This window comes from Alosa alosa, chromosome 3, assembly GCF_017589495.1.
Source record: "Alosa alosa isolate M-15738 ecotype Scorff River chromosome 3, AALO_Geno_1.1, whole genome shotgun sequence".
NCBI lineage: Eukaryota > Metazoa > Chordata > Actinopteri > Clupeiformes > Clupeidae > Alosa > Alosa alosa.
Window position 1 is genome coordinate 21,423,364 of NC_063191.1, and position 19,903 is coordinate 21,443,266.

The 19,903-nt window shown below is 40.8% G+C and overlaps 2 protein-coding genes, 1 long non-coding RNA gene and 1 pseudogene across 3 annotated transcripts; all 4 read right to left on the reverse strand.

Annotated features, from left to right (window-relative positions):
* LOC125291636 overlaps positions 1-4,299 on the reverse strand; it is an 18,972-nt pseudogene extending 14,673 nt beyond the window's left edge.
* A 278-nt stretch (positions 4,300-4,577) lies between these two features.
* On the reverse strand, positions 4,578-7,281 carry LOC125291637 (lactase-phlorizin hydrolase-like). Its single transcript, XM_048238458.1, has 5 exons — positions 7,254-7,281; positions 6,917-6,986; positions 6,114-6,801; positions 5,241-5,886; positions 4,578-5,070 (listed from the first exon to the last, which is right to left on the reverse strand). The coding sequence occupies exons 1-5, from the start codon at positions 7,279-7,281 to the stop codon at positions 4,688-4,690; spliced, it is 1,815 nt and encodes a 604-aa protein (XP_048094415.1). The 3' UTR covers positions 4,578-4,687.
* Positions 7,282-7,437: 156 nt separating this feature from the next.
* Positions 7,438-8,315, reverse strand: LOC125292077. The gene is made up of 3 exons (XR_007193131.1): positions 8,269-8,315; positions 7,625-7,701; positions 7,438-7,463 (listed from the first exon to the last, which is right to left on the reverse strand). It is a non-coding gene; the product is annotated as an uncharacterized LOC125292077 (long non-coding RNA).
* Positions 8,316-10,279: 1,964 nt separating this feature from the next.
* On the reverse strand, positions 10,280-19,884 carry LOC125292076 (lactase-phlorizin hydrolase-like). The gene is made up of 17 exons (XM_048239218.1): positions 19,258-19,884; positions 18,779-18,849; positions 18,512-18,595; positions 18,309-18,402; positions 17,925-18,015; positions 16,658-17,345; positions 15,798-16,446; positions 14,122-15,672; positions 13,772-14,040; positions 13,260-13,550; positions 12,837-13,035; positions 12,532-12,734; positions 12,309-12,415; positions 12,060-12,191; positions 11,730-11,953; positions 11,050-11,286; positions 10,280-10,598 (listed from the first exon to the last, which is right to left on the reverse strand). The coding sequence occupies exons 1-17, from the start codon at positions 19,826-19,828 to the stop codon at positions 10,381-10,383; spliced, it is 5,679 nt and encodes a 1,892-aa protein (XP_048095175.1). The 5' UTR covers positions 19,829-19,884; the 3' UTR covers positions 10,280-10,380.
* Positions 19,885-19,903: the final 19 nt, after the last annotated feature.

The following is a 19,903-nucleotide window of genomic DNA, read 5'->3' on the forward strand; positions in this document are numbered from 1 at the left end:
GCAGACCCCTTTGGCAGGCGAGGCAGAGAGACATCAGAACGGTTGACATAGAACAGGCCAAACCTTTCCGCAAAACCAGGTGTCCATTCAAGGTTGTCCATTAGGGTCCAGGCTGTGTAACCACGGAGGTCAACACCATCAAGCAGGAATGCTGAACATTTGACACAAGAACAGATATCAAAAATATGACCTTGCTTTAAACTCAGATGTCCAAATGCCAACAGATGCTAAATTAATCACACATATTCAGGGCATATATTGCCTGTTACTGTTCTGTGAGCTACTGCTACCAATGGCCTTGATAATATAACAGACTGTGCAGTGCTGTACCTTTCATGGCATTGTTGATGTAGTTTTCGTAATAATATATCCTGGGAGTATCATTCAGATCGATTGGGCCTCGTTCTGAGACACCATTCTCTGTGACGTATATGGGGGGGTTTCCATAATCTTCCTTGATAAATTTAAGGATCTTTCTGAATCCAGTGGGAGTCATCTTTAGCCATGGGGAGCCAGAGTCCAGCCAGGACCGATCAGCAACTGTACCCACCCCCCTGGAGGGAACAGATGGGGATGCTTGTAGCATAAACATTCTTATGGACCCTTTCAAGAGAGTTCCATTATCAGCATCATAGTTGGCCCCACAAGACTTCCTTTTTAACATTCCATATGTTATCTTAATGCAGAGGAAGTAGATTGGGGCCCAAATAGAACGCTCAAGCATTGTTTTTGTTTTTATTGTTGAAAGGGTCTATAATTAGGTCAGGATTTGGCTTGGCAGCATTTTACTTGAACTATGGCAAGCAAATTAACAATAAAAGAATCTAAATGGTTGTTAGACCTCATTACAGATTGCAGTTAATGCTTATGGAAATGATCAGTTAAACCTAAATGAATGGAACCTCTCAAAAGTGAATTGTGTATATGAAGCACCAGTACCTACCTATCAGCATCATAGATTTGAAGGTTTTTATCAAAGGCCTTTGGGAAAGTCAGGACTGAGGTGTACTGGTTAAAGTCCAAAGAAGTCATAAGTGCCATTTATTCTCTTTATCTCTTCAGGAGTGAATTCAGGAAGACTGCAAAGATAGACCTTACACTTACACTTACACTTACACTTACACTTATACTGAACAGATAGTGCTCTGCACATGGCCATACAGCACAACAAATAGGAGCTGTGTCATACATCATTAACTATGCAGATAGAGAAGGAGGTCTCATACCGAGATTTGAGGAGTCCTGCAGCTAAGCTTCTTTCACGTATGGTGGTTTTCATCATTTCATTGTAATCACCTTTGAAGATGGGGTTAGCAAACCAGCCCATATAGAACTACGGAAGTCAAAGTGTTTAATATAGATCCTTTTTCTTTACATTGAAAATGTTAAGTATAACAGAGCTGAAAGAGAAATAACTCACATTGTCTGGTATTCTGTTAATGTAATGGTATCTTTATTATCTTAATTTTGTCTTTTCTATTCCTTTATGTGCATATTTTGCATTTTGGTTAAGAGTGCTTAGAATGTCACCTGAACGTATCGTCTGGCAGCATCAATGTCCTCCTGCTTGTAAGGGTTGCGAGGCTCTGCCCAGTCTGAGTTGATGGTAATGGAGATGATGCCACCCTGTGTAGGGCGATACTTGTTATTGTAGAGATGCCAGGCTTCAGCATGGGCCTTCAGAAGGTTATGGCCCACAATATATGGTCGAGTGCCTGGCCGAAGGCTTATGCCTGTATGATAACATAAGGGGAGTGCTGAATCTAGTTCTGCTAAAAACATTTTATAACTTCACATGACATTTCTACAAGTTCCTCAAGAATGCATAGAATCTAATCTGACAAAAATACTCGATTTACAAGTGTTGTTGGGTAGCCTTGGTGGTCAAGGGAAACACACACAAAGCAGTGATACAAGTAGGGGTGACAAAATTATTATTCTAAACCTACCAAAATCTCCATGCAAAAATATGTACAAATCAAACACTAAAAATAGGTAAAAAAAAAAGGAATTAAGCAAACTTAAATAAACAACAAACAACAAGTGAGTCACACTGGACTTACATATAAGAACCGCAATAAAGTACACTGCTCACAGCCAGTCAGGGTATATTAGGGTACTCAAGTGGGGACACAAGGAACATGCCCCTCAGTGTGTCCCACACAAAGATATACAAAAATACAAGAAACATTTAACAAAGAATGAAAAGAAACGAAAGAAAAGAAACGAAAATAATTAAATGTTACAACTGCAGTCATATTTAGGTAATACTTATTATTAAAAAAAAAAACTGTTGAAGTCAAGCTCATACCAGGTGCATAGACTCCGTAGCCATGTCCTAGATTGGCTACAACATAGGGTTCATTCAGTGTGATCCAAACACTTTGTTTCCAAGGCTGTTGAACACCACATCAGCATAATCCCGGAACTGTTGAACAACACTGTCATTCTCCCAGCCACCCTCATCCTGCAGAGCTTGAGGAAGATCCCAGTGGTACAGGGTGACCTGAACATATGCACAGCAAACATTGAGAGGTCACTCAGTATGTAAACCTTGCATGTTTTTCTTGTTAGCCATTTATTTTCCATCTATATTTATGATATGTCTGGCATCCACCAGACGGTGATAGTAGTCCAGTCCTGCCGTGTTGATGAAGCTGGTGGTCCCATCAGGTAGAATTCTGGGCCATGAGACAGAGAACCTGTAATGGTTGACCTTGAGTATCTTGAGCATGGCCAAATCCTCAGGGATTTTGTTGTAGCTGTCACAGGCAATGTCTCCATTTTCGTCATCTCCTACTCTTAAAGGTGTGTGGGAAAACTGGTCCCAGATGCTTAAACCTTTCCCATCTGCCCTCCAACCCCCTTCAATCTGGGAAGAAAGATAAATAATAATTCTGTGAAATCTATTCATTTTAAAGCACTTCATAAAAGTAGCTTAATTCAAATTACCTGAAATGCTGCTGTTGATGTGCTCCAGGCAAAATCCTCACGGAAATGACCATACAGGACATTATCACCACTTGGTTGTGGAAAGCCATTGTCTCTTATGATCTGGTAATAGTAATGTGCAGAATACTTTGGGGTCCTTGGGCGAGATGGGTTTTGAAAATCGACGTGATGAAGCCCAAATCCCACTCTGTAGCCGTTAAGCCATTCAAATGAGTCCATTAGTGAGGAGGCCATGAATCCCTTAACCCTTACTCCATCTAAGCTATATGCTAATGAGGAAACAGAAAGCCATAGATCTTATTCATAATATGATCATTCAGGCCATTTTAAACCACATTTCCTAACACAGAAAGATTGCAAACAACTTATGACTGAAAATTACAGATCAATGACAAAATTAGAATTCTCATAAAATCTGTAATTGTAAATCATTACCTTTAAGAGCTTCATCAATGTATGTCTTGTAGAAAAATATTCTGTCTGGGTCATCAACAGTTGTTCCAGAGTCTGTAGCTACTCCATTCTCTGTGATATAGATATCAGGATCTGCATACTCCTCCTTAATCCAATTTAAAAGTCTTCTCAAGCCCCATGGTACTGCTTTTAGATCTTCAATAGCTGTGTCAACTGAGTGATCAGCATTCTCTCTACCCAAATCTTGGTCTGTTTCATAGGATGGAGGCTTCAGTGATGTGGTCACATGATGTACCATCGTGGAAGTGTAGGCATTGATGGAAAAGAAATCAGCTGTTCCTTGGATACTAGCTTTCTCCTGGTCAGTGAAAGTTGACAGTCTGGACATTCCAAGTCTCTGAAGATCACTCTTGTTGCCAACTTGCCACTTCATGGCATCAGGGTAGTCGCCATTTTTGAAGATGGGGTGGGCAAACCAGCCCAGCTGGAACTGGAGGGCTCGGTCAGCAGCAGTTACCTGTCGAGGGTCATTGGGGTCTTTTGGCTCAACCCAATCTGCATTGAGGCTGATGGACACCAGTCCTCCTTGAGTTAACCTGTAGTTATCATCATAGGTGTGATATGCTTTAGCATGAGCATTAAGGAGATTGCGTGCAAATTCTGTAAGTGGCATTTCCTGGATCTTTAACATTGGGAGGAAACTGGCCCAGTCCATAACCAAACCAAGCAATGGTATAAGGTTGGTTTAATGTGATCCAGAACTTGACTCTGTCACCAAAGGTGGAAAAGCAGAAGTCGCAAAAGTCATTGAAGATGTCAGTCATGTTGGCATTGTCCCACCCACCAGTGTCCTGTAGAGCCTGAGGAAGGTCCCAGTGGTAGAGAGTCACCATTGGGGTGATGTTATGGGCAAGGAGACCATTGATGAGTCTATTATAATATTCATATCATAACATTCATTATATCATTCATATCATAACATTCATTATATCATTATAATATTATGATATGTCTATTATAATTCTGATTCATAGAAGGTCTTTGGCCATCCGGAAATATTCTTGACCAGGACAAGGAAAATCTGTAGGACTTCACTCTTAGAGACCTAAGCATGTAGAGATCCTCTTCCACCTTATTGTAGCTGTCACATGCAATATCACCGGTATCATTGTTTGGGGTGTTCCCAGGCTTCTGAGTGAATGTGTCCCACACACTTAGTCCTTTTCCATCTGTGTTCCACGCACCTTCAATCTGATAGGCTGAGGAGGAGACACCCCACTGGAATCCTTCAGGGAATGTTCCATAGTGGTAAAGTTTTTTTTCAAATCTGGTTTGATGTGAAAACTTCTCCCAAACAACTTGTTCCATAGTGGTAAAGTTTTTTTTCAAATCTGGTTTGATGTGAAAACTTCTCCCAAACAACTTTAGCTGTGGAGGGCACTTTGGATGGGGGCAAGGCTGTATTTTTTCTGGTGGTCTGTAACTTTGGAACATCTGAAACTGATCTAACCTTTTCAAAGCCATTCATTTCAATTACATGACCATAGAAGTATGCAGATGCTTTGGGCGTTCTAGGTCTACTTGAGTCTTCAAAGTTGACATAATGCAAACCATATCTTTGGCTATAGCCTTGTGGACCCTCAAAACCATCCATTAGGGACTGAACTGTGTACTTCTTAATGTCCGCCCCTTCAAGATTTATAGCTATATGAAAATAATAAACAAGACTGATAATTAATTAATATGTATACACACAATACACTCAAATACACAATCTGTAATATGTCTGTGCTTATCAGGAAAGGCAACACATACTGTTTTCAAATTTTAGCAAGAAGAGAATATCCAGTAAAAAAATGAGCAAACATATTTACCTTTTAGTACTTCATTGATGTAACCGTTTAAGAAGTTAATACGTTCTGTATCATTGAAGCTTTCACTGTTGTACATTGGCATCCCATTTCCAGTAATGTGAATTGGCACTTTGCTGACTGATGTGTACTGTGCTGAGATGTAGTTGAGCAGACGGCGAAGTCCCCATGGCACTGGTTGAATCCAGTCGGAGTCTATGGTTGGCCAGCTGGGGTCAACATGAGACTGGAAGTCTCCAACACCATGAGGTTCTGGAACACACTGTCCGCTACTCTCATTTATAAGACGGGTGGTGTAGTGGTTCAGCCCAAAGAAATCTGCTGTTCCTTTGATCCGCTGTTTCTCAGATTCTGTGAACACAGGAAGTCTTGCTACCTCAGTGGGCTGACATTCCTGCTTCTTCTGTTCGATCTGAGTCTTTAGCTTCACTGGATAGTCTCCATCCACGAATATGGGGTGCGCAAACCAGCCCAGCATGAAGTCCAGGTAGCGTCCAGCTGCCTCAATGTCCTGAGGACTTGCAGTGTTCAGAGGCTCAGCCCAGTCTGAGTTCAGAGCTATGCCCACTCTCCCACCCTGCTGTTTCCTGTAGTTATCGTTGTAGACATGCCAGGCCTCAGCATGGGACTTCAGTATGTTATGGGTCACCTGAGAAGTCCGAGAGTCAATATTGATGCTTTGTTATTGTTTTGGTGTGCGACTAAACATAGTTAAAAGAACTGGTGGAAAGAGTCGAAGATCAAAGTATGTCATATCACATCACTACTCAAATCATACTTGACATGCACACAACATAATTTGATCATATTTTGACATGTTCCTCTGTGTCTTGCAGAAAGCAATGGCTGTTAAATGTTGACTGTTTGAAGTTTTACCTGATAGGATGATATTACTGGGTCCTTGACTCCCGGTGCATGCTCACCAGTGCCATAACCAGAGTGGCTCACGACCCACGGACTGCTGAAGGTGTTCCAGGTCTTCACTCTGTCTCCAAATCTGGAGAAGCAGAAGTCTGCAAAGTCTTTAAAAGCCTCCACAACAGTGAGATTCGTCCAGCCTCCATTGTCTTGTAAGGCCTGAGGAAGGTCCCAGTGATAAAGGGTGACAACGGGCTCTATGTTTGACTCAAGGAGCGTGTTGATGAGGTTGTCATAATAAAGGGCTCCTTTCTCTGACAGGCTCCCCCTGTGGCCAGTAGGGAAGATTCGGGCCCAAGATATGGAAAACTGAAAGGTGTCAGTGAGCAGACCTCTGAGCAGGTACACATCATAGTCCACCTTGTTGTAGCTGTCACAAGCCAGGTCAGCAGTCTGGTTATCAAACACATGACCCTGGTGTCCAAAACGGTCCCATATTGTTTCCCCCTTGCCATCTTCAGACCAGCCGCCCTCCACTTTGAAAGACTCACTGGAGACTGCCCACTGAAAGCCCTCAGGAAATGATCCAATCAGGAAGTCCTCACGCTCAGATAGGGACTGAGCACTGAATTTTGACAAAATCTTTCCATATGTGGACGTGAAAACATCTATCTCCCGATCACTGGAAGTATCTTTAGATGGAGACCTGTGTTGCAGTGTCATACTTGTATAATTTCGCAGATTTTAAACAGACATTAAATAGTGCTTTTGACTTTTATGAGAAGGTACACATTCTAAAGGAGGTATAATGAAATGCATACCTTGCTACATTGTTGTTCAGTGACCCATCTCCATACAGATCAACAATGTCAATGTCCCACAAGTAGTTTTCTATATTTGATTAAAATGGAAGCTAATTAGAGCATTACATGGAAAAACAGTTTGTGCTCTGTACCTATATTAAATAAGTTTGCAGTGACAAAAAAGATCTCCTTGTTTAAAATCAACAATACACATGCTGATGAGATCATACACCGTTGTAACATTACCCTGCAGTGATCTGGCAAGGAAAGGGATTGTGTCTGAGGCACAGTGGTTCAATTTCAGTTGATACAAAAGAACAGGAACTGGTCCTTTATCAACCTAAAATAAGATGACCTTTTGTTAAAGGTTGAAGTTCAAACATTTTCAAGGAATTTACATACTTAGAATTATAATCTGATAAAGATGTATGTGATCAATATCAGGGTTTGTGCATCAGCAAACTATATCAAGATCATAATAGCTTACCAAAAGTTTTCTCAGTTGTTCTGCAAGACTTGTTTGAAAGTGGCAATCAAGTGTCACTGATAGGAAGTCCATACATATCTGTAATTGCATGCATTTAAAGTAAACCATTGTTAGTTGATAAAGAGAAATTATGTTTTGTCTGAATATTATTTGTGTATAAAATAGATGAGCATTTTGTAATCTCAATATTTATGAAACCAGATAGACACACATAACACAAGATAAAGCATGTGCCTCACCTTGTCCTTGTTTATTGCCTTTATCTTATAAGCAAGAGGAACTTCACTGGCCTTCACCACCAAAGATACGCTGCAATCTGAAAGGCATCTTGTGATTAGATTACGCTATTTACATAAAATAACTTGTTTTCTACTGTCTGCATGTGAACTTTATTTCTGGAAAACGATGAATTAATTTTGTGGTTTTGACATTACTCTGGAGGAAAGTTACAGCTAAATACATGTACATGAATAAACACAAAGTTTCATCTGCAGGTTAAAATACATTGTAAATTTGTTCAGGGCCTCATTCAAAGACAAACACCTTTATGCAATGAACGTTCTTGTCCCATCCCTTGGGAAGTATTTGTAAACGGAACAGGCATTCATGATTATATTGCAGAATAGATGCCCTAGGGGCACCCAACTGAGACATCTTGTGGCCACTCTCTCCTTTTGTCCAGCACTATTTCTTGCATGCGTTTGCTTCCTATAGCACTTTTAATATAATCATTGTATGTGCAAAAGTTATTAGTATGAGCTTAGGATATGTATGATTAATAATCAGGTTCAATAGCCAAATGAACAAAAGAAACGTTAGCAATAACGTGAGATTGATCTGATGTATAATCTACCTTGAATATTATACGAATGTCAATACTTACCCCTGTTGGGTGATAAGCGATGGAATAGTTCACAAACCTTGATGTGAGTTCAGAAGACATTTTCAATAGAAGATGAGTTTGGATCTGTGAGTCCTCCATTCTCACTCAGTTCATCTAGATGACTGAAGGTGATCCAGTACTTCACAGAGTCTCCGAACTCTGCAAACACAAATTCTGCATAACTCTCAAAGGCCTCTGGCAGTTCAGGACTGTCCCAGTCCCCAAGTGTGGCCCTGAGTCCCTCTGGAACAGCTGAGCGGTGTAAGACCACCAGGGGCTGCAGGCCTGATTCAGTCAGCTGCTCCAGAAGAGCCCTGTAGCACCTCACTGTGTCCCGATGGGGGCGACTGGAGTCTCCTGTGGGGAGGATGTGGGACCAGGAGAGGGGCACCTTGTAGTGCGTCACCCCCCGACTCTGCAGATACTGGAAGTGGTCTCTGAGCTTTGAGGGCAGTGCATGGCTGCAGTCAAATACATCTTCTCTTTCTGAAACCAATGACTGACTCATTGGACCTGCAAGATGCATAAAGTCATTCTGGTTTTGAGCCTTGCCACTGCCGGAACACAACCACAAAGTGAAGAGCCCTAACAGTGTCCTCATGTTAGCACTGTGTGAATAGTAACAACTTTTTTATAGCATATTGAGTATTCATACATTTTAAAATATAATGCTTTATTTGTTTAAGTGATCAGGATTCCCTTTGTAATGTTCTGTGCTGTTGGTTACATGCCAACATGTTTTTTACCATTCTCTTTGGGGCCACATAATTCAATTCTTAAATCATCATTCTTAAAAAAAGACATAAGCAAGTTCACATTCAAACCTTTAATGTCATATGTAAAACACATTTATTTTCACATACATATAACAAAGTAGAGACGCAACTTTAATAATAGATAGATTAATATGCTAAAAGCAAGTATAATATAGTTTTGCTGTGATCAGAACTCTGAGAACAACATTCAGAATCATAATTCTACCAACAGCAACATTTTATTTTACAAAACATTAGGGAACACGTGTACTGCAATGCACTGTAGAGAAGCAATGCCCATTGCTCTATTCACAAATTAGCCTAGCTAATTTCTACCTTTTACCTTTCCCTAACATTGTTTAGAGTTGGAAAAGCATAAAATGTGTTGTAGACCCATGCAAAAGGTCCACTTATGAGATTAAATTCATATGCTCCACTTATTATGATTAAAGGATTTTATTCAGATAACCAGTGATCTTTACAACATTCAATAATTCTCAATAAACTTAATAATTGAATTGCAATTAGATATTGCCATTAATATACGCATAAAGCTTAATTGAAATGGGCTAGTTTTTATTGACATAGACTAAACCAATCAATTAAAAATTGTAAACATAATCATACATGTATTTGTCAGATAAAACTAACAATCCGAACCTACTCTGCAGAGAATAATAATGACTAAGTACGAAATTTCGATCAATTAATTTGAGAAAAAATAACTGATTAAAAATAGCAGATTAATCAATTCCGTATGACCTTTGACCCCGAGCCGTTGTAGTCAGTAACCATTAGACTGTAAAAAGAAAGAGAGAGAAGAAAATGGGCTGCCTAGATCATTGATTGGAACATTTACTTTTAAAAAACGGTCTGATGGTGTTGCTTAAAATAAAGTCCTCTGCAATGTCTGCAGCAAGGAATTTGCATATCACCAGAGTTCATCAACTCTAAAGTCGCACATCAATGCAAAGAAATAGTGCTGACATTGAGGGGAGTGTTAATTTATTTTCATTGTGTCCCCTAGGTTATATCTGTGGCCTGAAATACCCTTTATATGAAAAAAAAGTTCTTCCCGAAGCACTTTTGAATTGATTTCCTCAGCATATTAGGTCATATCATAGATTATTGTGGCCATTATTAAAATAATAATAAAAGAGTTTTTGAACTTTAATGTCACTAATGCTGATTATTCAATGATTCATTTGAATTTAAATATTTAAAATACTTTCACAGCATTTTATATATGGGATTAATTTAGATTAATTAATCACAGAGTATGTAATTAATTAGATTAATATTTTTAATCGATTGACAGCCCTACTTTAAATACATATGTACAGCATTCAGTATGCACTCAGAATCTTTTCTCCAGACCAATGTTTTCACCTGAAGGACGTTTTGATCTCTTGGTAGCCTTGACGCACATAAAGGATATCAGAGCTGCTGCTGCAGCCCCAATGATAGTGAAGCTGAAGAGGACGTTCAGAGCTACCTCTGCATCCGGGAGAGACACCTCCATGCCCAGAAACCTCACCACTGGAGAAGGGGAGATGGGTGGTGGTGTACTCGTTCCTGTAGGGGCAGGAAAACAACGGATCTTAACTGGAAGAAGGGGGATTATAGGTCATGTTTAACAGTCATACTCCAGGTACCATGAAAGGCCAGCATTTCTTTTTTTTAAGTATATGTTTTGGTATTTTTGCCTTAATTGTTACAGGACAGTGAGAGAGAGATGGGGTGGGATCGGAAAATGACCCGGGGTCAGACTTGAACCCGTGTCCCCGTGGGCACTTGGACTCAAATGTGGTAGGCTGCTGTAACCAGTCGAGCCACTGCACCACAGCACCCCCCAAAAGGGCAGTATCACAATCTTAAGTTTTGGCATTTTGTTTTGTCCATATGTGCATTTTCCTGACTCCAAAATGAAGGCCTGAGTATATGTATGGCATTTTTTATCTAGCCTGTTCCAGCATATTGTCATACATGTCAGCCATTTGCTATTGTGGTTTCTGGTACTTCTTACCATCTGGTTCGGGGGCTAGGCAAGGGTGTGGGCCCTGTGATGGGTCTGGAAAGCCATTGCAGGTGATGATGGTCCCATAGTGCTTCACGGACTCCTTGGGCAGACGGGCCAATGAGGGATCAGAGCGGTTCACATAGAACAGACCAAACTTCTCTGAAAAGCCAGTGGCCCACTCCAGGTTGTCCATTAGAGACCAGGCAGTGTATCCTTGGATATCAACCTTGTCAATCAGATAAGCTGAAATAGAAATAACAGTTACTTTTAGAATGTGTCTCCTATTTGCTTTAAAGTTAAAAAAATAAATATAATGTTTAGAGTAATGCAGTTGTACTCTATTGAAGAGAAAATGATACACTCAAACATATCACAAACATAAAAAATACTTAATTCAGTGTCCCAAACAAGGGACGGTTACCCCTCCCCACCAATCCCCCAACATTCTAAATCAATTGTATGCACCATATTGCTATGTAGCATAGTAATGTTATACACCATTTCAAAGCTTTGACTCTTGGGAATCCAAAAATGACAACTTTTTTCATGTACAATCTGTATGCTTTACATTCTCAGATTAATCTTATTATGTCTCAATTAAATTTGATCCAAGGCACAGTGCAATTTCAGGCAAAAACTTGAAATTATTTTTGAGATTTAAAGAGTTAATATAAATATATACCAACCTTTCAGCGCCTGATTGATATAATTCTCATAGTAGTGAATTCTGTGGATATCGTTAAGGTTCACAGGGCCCCGTTCGGAGATGCCATTCTCTGTGATGATAATAGTTGGGTTCCCATACTCCTCTTTGATAAAGTTCAAGATTTTTCTGAATCCAGGTGGAGTAACTTTCAGCCAGGTGGAGCCAGAGTCTAACCAAGTACGGTCAGCAATTGTCCCTGCCCCTCTAGAGAAGGATTCAGATTCACAGTGTGAATGTCCTTTGACTCTCCATAAACTAGACAATGAATAATAAAACCATACTACCTGAGTGTTGAGTGTTGAAGGCTCACCTATCTGCATCGTAGTGCTGAAGACCTTTGTAGTCCACTTTAAAAGCCAGGACAGTTGTGTAATGGTTGAATCCAAAATAATCATAGGTACCTTTGACTCTATTGACTTCAGCAGGTGTAAATTCTGGAAGCCTATAAAATGACATGTTTGAGCAACAGTAATTAATGTAGACCTATGTATTTAGTGTTTGCCCTGTAATAAAAGCCTAATCTCCAGTGTTTTAGTAGGATCGATGGAAAGGGACAAACCGTGATTTTGGTAATCCAGCAGCTAAACTCCTCTCTCGAATTATAGTTTTCATGACATCACTATAGTCTCCATTAAACACAGGATGAGCAAACCAGCCAATATAAAACTTAAAAGTGGGAAAAGAAACAGTATTAAGCACATTTCCGTAACCAATGAGAGTGTATTCTATCTCTGTTTTAAGATTGCTTTTGTATTGACTTTACAAATGACAGACAAACTCACCTGGACCACACGTCTGGCAGCATCAATGTCCTCCTGCTTGTAAGGGTTGCGAGGCTCTGCCCAGTCTGAGTTGATGGTAATGGAGATGATGCCACCCTGTGTAGTGCGATACTTGTCATTGTAGAGATGCCAGGCTTCAGCATGGGCCTTCAGGAGGTTATGGCCCACAATATATGGGAGAGTGCCAGGTCTGAAGCTTATGCCTATAAAGAGAAATGACTTCAATGCTGGTTCTATTTATAAACATATTTGTATGTGTATACATTTGTGTATTTGTATATGTGTATATGTGTATAGTATCATACCAGGAGCAGCACTCCCATATCCATGCCCAATCATGGCCACATTGTACGGCTCATTAATGGTGATCCAGAATTTCACTTTGTCTCCTAAGCTGTCAAAAATGACATCAGCATATTCTTTGAACCGTTGCACTATTGTGTCGTTCTCCCAGCCGCCTTTCTCCTGCAGGGCTTGTGGTAGATCCCAGTGGTACAGCGTTACCTGTGGCATTAACAGAATATACTCAGTGCAGATATTATTTCTGTTACAGAGTTCTGCTCTGGCCACAGCCATAGGCCTCTAAATGAGTGTTTATCCTATTTGCATGTTACAATTACACAGAATGAGTGGACAAAAATGGCTAGAAGCATCCTATTATTTTAGTACCCTCACTATTCTTGAGATGAAAAATAAATAAATAAAGTAAATAAATAAAGATGTTTGACCTGAGGCTTAATGTTGGCAGCCAGCAGAGCGTCCACCAGACGGTGATAGTAGTCCAGTCCTGGCTTGTTGATGAAGCTGGTGGTCCCATCTGGCAGAATCCTGGACCATGAGATGGAGAACCTGTAATGGTTGACTTTCAGTTTTTTAAGCATGTCCACGTCCTCTGCGACCTTGTTGTAGCTGTCACAGGCAATGTCTCCAGTGTCGTCATCCCACACCCTTAGTGGTGTATGAGCAAACTTGTCCCAGATACTTAGACCCTTCCCATCAGACCTCCAGCCACCTTCAATCTACCAAATAAAGAGACAGTGATTTGTACGTGTAAGTGCATGATCCTGTTGGACCTGGTCTTAGTTCATGTTGTCAAAAGGATATCAGTCTATAGTATTACTAATGAGGTAGTGTGAAAATATATACTGTATATTTCTAATGTAGTTTCACTAAGGAGTCTATTTATCTTTGTAATGTTATTTTGTATGATGTTATGCTATGTGTTATTTCACTTTTTCACCTGATATGATGCTGTTGCCGTACTCCAGCGAAAGCCTTCTGGGAAATGACCATAGATCAGTTTCTCCTCATCTGGTAGTGGAAAGCCATTATTTTTGATGATTTGGTAATAGTAGTGAGCAGATTGCTTTGGTGTCCTTGGACGGGAGGGGTGTTCAAAGTCAACATGGTGAAGTCCAAATCCCACCTTATAGCCATTTAGCCACTCAAAAGAATCCATGAGCGCAGAAGCCTGGTATCCTTTAACTTTCACTCCGTCCAGGTTGTGTGCTGAAACATGAACCACATCATCAGTATACATTCACACTGTGCAACTGACTGAACTGAAGACAAAAAAGTGAATAGTTCTACCTTTTAGGGCTTCATCTATATATGTTTTGTAGAAAAATATTCTGTCTGTGTCATCAGCTGTGGTTTCAGAGTTTGTAGCCACTCCATTTTCAGTGATGTAAATATCAGGGTCACCATACTCCTCCTTTATCCAGTTGAGAAGTCTTCTTAGTCCAAATGCTACGGCTTTCTGGTCATTCAGAGCAGTGGGATGAGAGTCCGCCTCTTCTTCCCAACCCAGGTCTTGGTCAGTTTCATATGATGGAGAAGACAGCCCAGTTGTCACATGATGAACCACTTTTGTAGTATAAGCATTGATGCTGAAAAATTCAGCAGTCCCTTGTATATATGCTTTGTCTTCATCAGTGAATGTTGGTAGTCTAGACACTTCTAGACCCTGAAGGTCACTCTTGTTGCCAACTTGCCACTTCATGGCATCAGGGTAGTCGCCGTTTTTGAAGATGGGGTGGGCAAACCAGCCCAGCTGGAACTGGAGGGCTCGGTCAGCAGCAGTTACCTGTCGAGGGTCGTTGGGGTCTTTTGGCTCAACCCAATCTGCATTGAGGCTGATGGACACTAGTCCTCCTTGAGTTGATCTGTAGTTATCATCATAGGTGTGATATGCTTTAGCATGAGCTTTGAGGAGATTGTGTGCTATTCTGTAAGTGGCATTTCCTGGATCTTTAACATTGGGAGGAAACTGGCCAAGTCCATAACCAGACCAAGCAATGGTATAAGGTTGGTTGAATGTGATCCAGAACTTGACTCTGTCACCAAAGGTGGAAAAGCAGAAGTCGCAAAAGTCATTGAAGATGTCAGTCATGTTGACATTGTCCCACCCACCAGTGTCCTGTAGAGCCTGAGGAAGGTCCCAGTGGTAGAGAGTCACCATTGGGGTGATGTTATGGGCAAGGAGACCATTGATGAGTCTATTATAATAGTCTACTCCCTTCTGATTCATAGAAGGTCTTTGGCCATCCGGAAATATTCTTGACCAGGACAAGGAAAATCTGTAGGACTTCACTCTTAGAGACCTAAGCATGTAGAGATCCTCTTCCACCTTATTGTAGCTGTCACATGCAATATCACCGGTCTCATTGTTTGGGGTGTTCCCAGGCTTCTGAGTGAATGTGTCCCACACACTTGGTCCTTTTCCATCTGTGTTCCACGCACCTTCAATCTGATAGGCTGAGGAGGAGACACCCCACTGGAATCCTTCAGGGAATGTTCCATAGTGGTAAAGCTTCCTCTGGAATTTTGTATGATGTGAAAATTTTTCCCAAATCACTTTGGATGTGGACGGGACCTCTGATGGAGACAGGACTTGCCGCTTTGTTGTTATTGAATTTGGAACATATGAGACTGATCTTGACTGAAGATTTTCAAAGCCATTCATTTGAACTACATGAGAGTAGAAGTATGCAGATGCTTTTGGAGTACGAGGTCTGTTGGTGTCTTCTAAGTCAACATAATGCAAGCCAAATCTTTGGCTATAGCCTTGTGGACCCTCAAAACCATCCATTAGTGACTGGACAGTGTACATCTGCACATCAATGCCATCAACAATGATTGCTGAATAGAGGGGGAAAAATATTTTAGCAATCAGTTAAAAAACAGTATTTTACTTTTGCAGTTGTCTTAATGTAATATCTACAAGTTTGGAATGGAGAAAACAGATCTATCTATCTTCTACTTACCTTTCATTGCCTCATTTATGTAACTCCTCAGGAAGTTAATGCGTTCTGTGTCGTTGAAGCTTTCACTGTTGTAGTACATTGGCATCCCATTTCCAGTGATGTGAATTGGCACTTTGCTGACTGATGTGTACTGTGCTGAGATGTAGTTGAGCAGACGGCGAAGTCCCCATGGCACTGGTTGAATCCAGTCGGAGTCTATGGCTGGCCAGCTGGGGTCAACATGAGACTGGAAGTCTCCAACACCATGAGGTCCTGGAACACACTGTCCGCTACTCTCATTTATAAGACGGGTGGTGTAGTGGTTCAGACCAAAGAAATCTGCTGTTCCTTGGATCCGCTGTTTCTCAGCTTCTGTGAACACAGGAAGTCTTGCTACTTCAGCGGGCTGACATTCTTGCTTCTTCTGTTCAATCTGAGTCTTGAACTTTGCGGGATAGTCTCCATCCACGAATATGGGGTGCGCAAACCAGCCCAGCATGAAGTCCAGGTAGCGCTCAGCTGCCTCAATGTCCTGAGGACTTGCAGCGTTCAGAGGCTCAGCCCAGTCTGAGTTCAGAGCTATGCCCACTCTCCCACCCTGCTGTTTCCTGTAGTTATCGTTGTAGACATGCCAGGCCTCAGCATGGGACTTCAGTATGTTATGGGTCACCTGAGAATCCGAGAGTCAATATTGATGCTTTGTTATTGTGACTACACAGTTGTAAGAACTGAAAAAAGTCAAAGATCAAAGAATGTCATATCACATCAGCACTGAAATCATAGTTGATATGCATACAACTTCATTTAATTGTATTTGGACATGTTGCTCTGTATCTTACAAGAAGCAATGGCTGTTAAATGTTGACTGTTTGAAGTTTTACCTGATAGGATGATATTACTGGGTCCTTGACTCCCGGTGCATGCTCACCAGTGCCATAACCAGAGTGGCTCACGACCCACGGACTGCTGAAGGTGTTCCAGGTCTTCACTCTGTCTCCAAATCTGGAGAAGCAGAAGTCTGCAAAGTCTTTAAAAGCCTCCACAACGGTGAGATTCGTCCAGCCTTCATTGTCTTGTAAGGCCTGAGGAAGGTCCCAGTGATAAAGGGTGACAACGGGCTCTATGTTTGACTCAAGGAGCGTGTTGATGAGGTTGTCATAATAAAGGGCTCCTTTCTCTGACAGGCTCCCCCTGTGGCCAGTAGGGAAGATTCGGGCCCAAGATATGGAAAACTGAAAGGTGTCAGTGAGCAGACCTCTGAGCAGGTATACATCATAGTCCACCTTGTTGTAGCTGTCACAAGCCAGGTCAGCAGTCTGGTTATCAAACACATGACCCTGGTGTCCAAAACGGTCCCATATTGTTTCCCCCTTGCCATCTTCAGACCAGCCGCCCTCCACTTTGAAAGACTCACTGGAGACGGCCCACTGAAAGCCCTCAGGAAATGATCCAATCAGGAAGTTATCACGCTCAGATGGGGACTGAGAGCTAAAATTCCGCCAGACGTTCTCATATATGGATGATGAAGTGTTCCTCTCAGGCTCATCACTTGTTAAAGCTTCCTCGCGACTAAATGCCAATAGAATGAGAAGTCATGAATAAACGATCACAAATCATAATGTGAGTACACTGGATAACCACATTGATACACAATAATAAATATTTAGTTGGTATATACTGTACAGTTAGGAACAAAATTATTCATACCCCTGGCAAATGTTGATTTTCTCTTGACCAATATGTTTGTTCTGACTGAAAATTATACTGCCACATGGCTAAAGGTTGTAAGACAACATGGTAGAAGCATTTCCATCTTTTTACATTTTTTTATGAAAAATGTCCAGAAATGTCCAAAATTATTCATACCCTTTTTAAATAATAAATGGAAATAGTTATTTGCATTCTAAGCTCTCAAAATGGTTCTTATAATACCTACCAAGCGTCTCCACAATGATTCTATACCGCACCTTTTTAGGAGCAATCCAGGCTTTGAGGCCATCACTCTGGCCTTGTGCTCATCTTTTTTGACGGACTGAGGTCTAGACTCAAAACCCGGATTGCTACTAAATATGTGCGGTCTGCATTAAATTAATATTTGCCAGGGGTGTGAATAATTTTGTTCCTGACTGTGTATATCTTATATATAGCTCTTCGCACCTCATTGGCTTTTCCTCTTCTAACATTCCAAATAAGTTAGTGATGTCAAATCCCCGGATTGGTAAATCTCTGCTGTTTAAAACTTAACATATACAAGCATATTTAGATTGTTAAAGTATTACAGCAGTTCATGCAGTCACTATGATAGATCACAAAATCAAATCAAATTTGCCAAGAAGAAACATTATACTTTATCGCTATCTGTTATCTCAGTCTCAATCTGTATGATTGTGATCATGTATCACATAACTATTATGAAGCAATACAATGAACAGCGTGAACATTCAACAACCTGAGATATATCTGAAACATACTGTATATCTGTAACCAATAAACATTGCATAGAACAACAGGGAGGGTGGATAAGCTACATACCTCCCAACACACTGGTCAGGGGCTGGAGTGTTTCCTCTTTTGAGCACTGCCTGATATTCAGGTTGTAGATTAAGACTGGCTGGCCAGTGACCATCTGAAATAATATTATCCAATGTTGCTTGTTTTCATTATGAATAAATAAAATATGTGGTAACAGTCAAAACCTACATATGGTCAAATTAGGAGATACAATAGTAAATTACCTGTATATCTGTCAGCTCTTGTAACAGACTTGATTTAGTGGTACAGTCATATTTAGCGCATACCGATAGAAAATCCATAAAAACCTGAGTAAAACATATTCAAGGGCAGTGTTCATAAGGTTCAGAACTGATCTACAATTTATTTGAATGTTTTAGAGACATCTTATTTGTTACCCATGGACCATGTCATTGTTATCCCATTAAAAAAAACTAGTGTAGTTCCAAAAATGAGATATTTGACAAATCTCTAAAGATCATTAACCATACCATGGACAAAGTGTCACGTTGGAAAACAGCACCAAAATCACTGGCCTTTAACCCCAGGGATACTTGACCACCTGATGAAGGTAAATCATGATTAAATTAAATTTAGGTGAGAATGACACTTGAATATAACTTGACACTTGAATGACAAAAAAATGAATGTAACAATAAAGATAAATAAGTTACATACATCTTGAATTATACATGAAAGTCAATAAATCAAGCAATATACTGTAAGTCTACATGCAGGGCAATTTCAGTTCCAGAACTTCCTTATAACTTTACAATGAATTTTGCAGATACTTGTTCATTCTATTGAATTAATGTTGAATTACACTACAAAAGTACATAAATTAAGTAGATTCTCTGTCAACTAACACAGCATTAATTTGGAGACAATATTGGACATATTGATATGGTAAATCTACTTTGGAGTTTAGTTAAGAGGGAGCAAAGAGATTAGAATTGATTGTATTGTTTACCTTTGTCACTAATCATATTGTGGTAGAGCTGGTACACTCTGGTGTGAGCTTGGAGAACATTTTGGACAGATGGTGCATCAACAAGTTTTGCATCCCCCTTCACTTCATCGAGTTGGCTGAAGGTGATCCAGTACTTCACCAAGTCTCCAAACTCTGCAAACACAAATTCTGCATAACGCTCAAAGGCCTCTGGCAGTTCAGGACTGTCCCAGTCCCCAAGTGTGGCCCTGAGTCCCTCTGGAACAGCTGAGCGGTGTAAGACCACCAGGGGCTGCAGGCCTGATTCAGTCAGCTGCTCCAGAAGAGCCCTGTAGCACCTCACTGTGTCCCGATGGGGGCGACTGGAGTCTCCTGTGGGGATGATGTGGGACCAGGAGAGGGGCACCTTGTAGTGAGTCACCCCCCGACTCTGCAGATACTGGAAGTGGTCTCTAAGCTTTGAGGGCAGTGCATGGCTGCAGTCAAAGACGATGTCTCTTTCTGAAGCACCAGAAACCCAGGACTGACTGGTAGCATGATTTCTGCTGAAGTCCTTCAAAAGATTGTTTGTTAAGGGCCCTGCTAGAAGCATGAACTCATTTTGGTTTTCAGTCTTACTGCTGGAAGCAAAAAAAACTCAGTACACACAAAAAGAGTATCCTTAGTA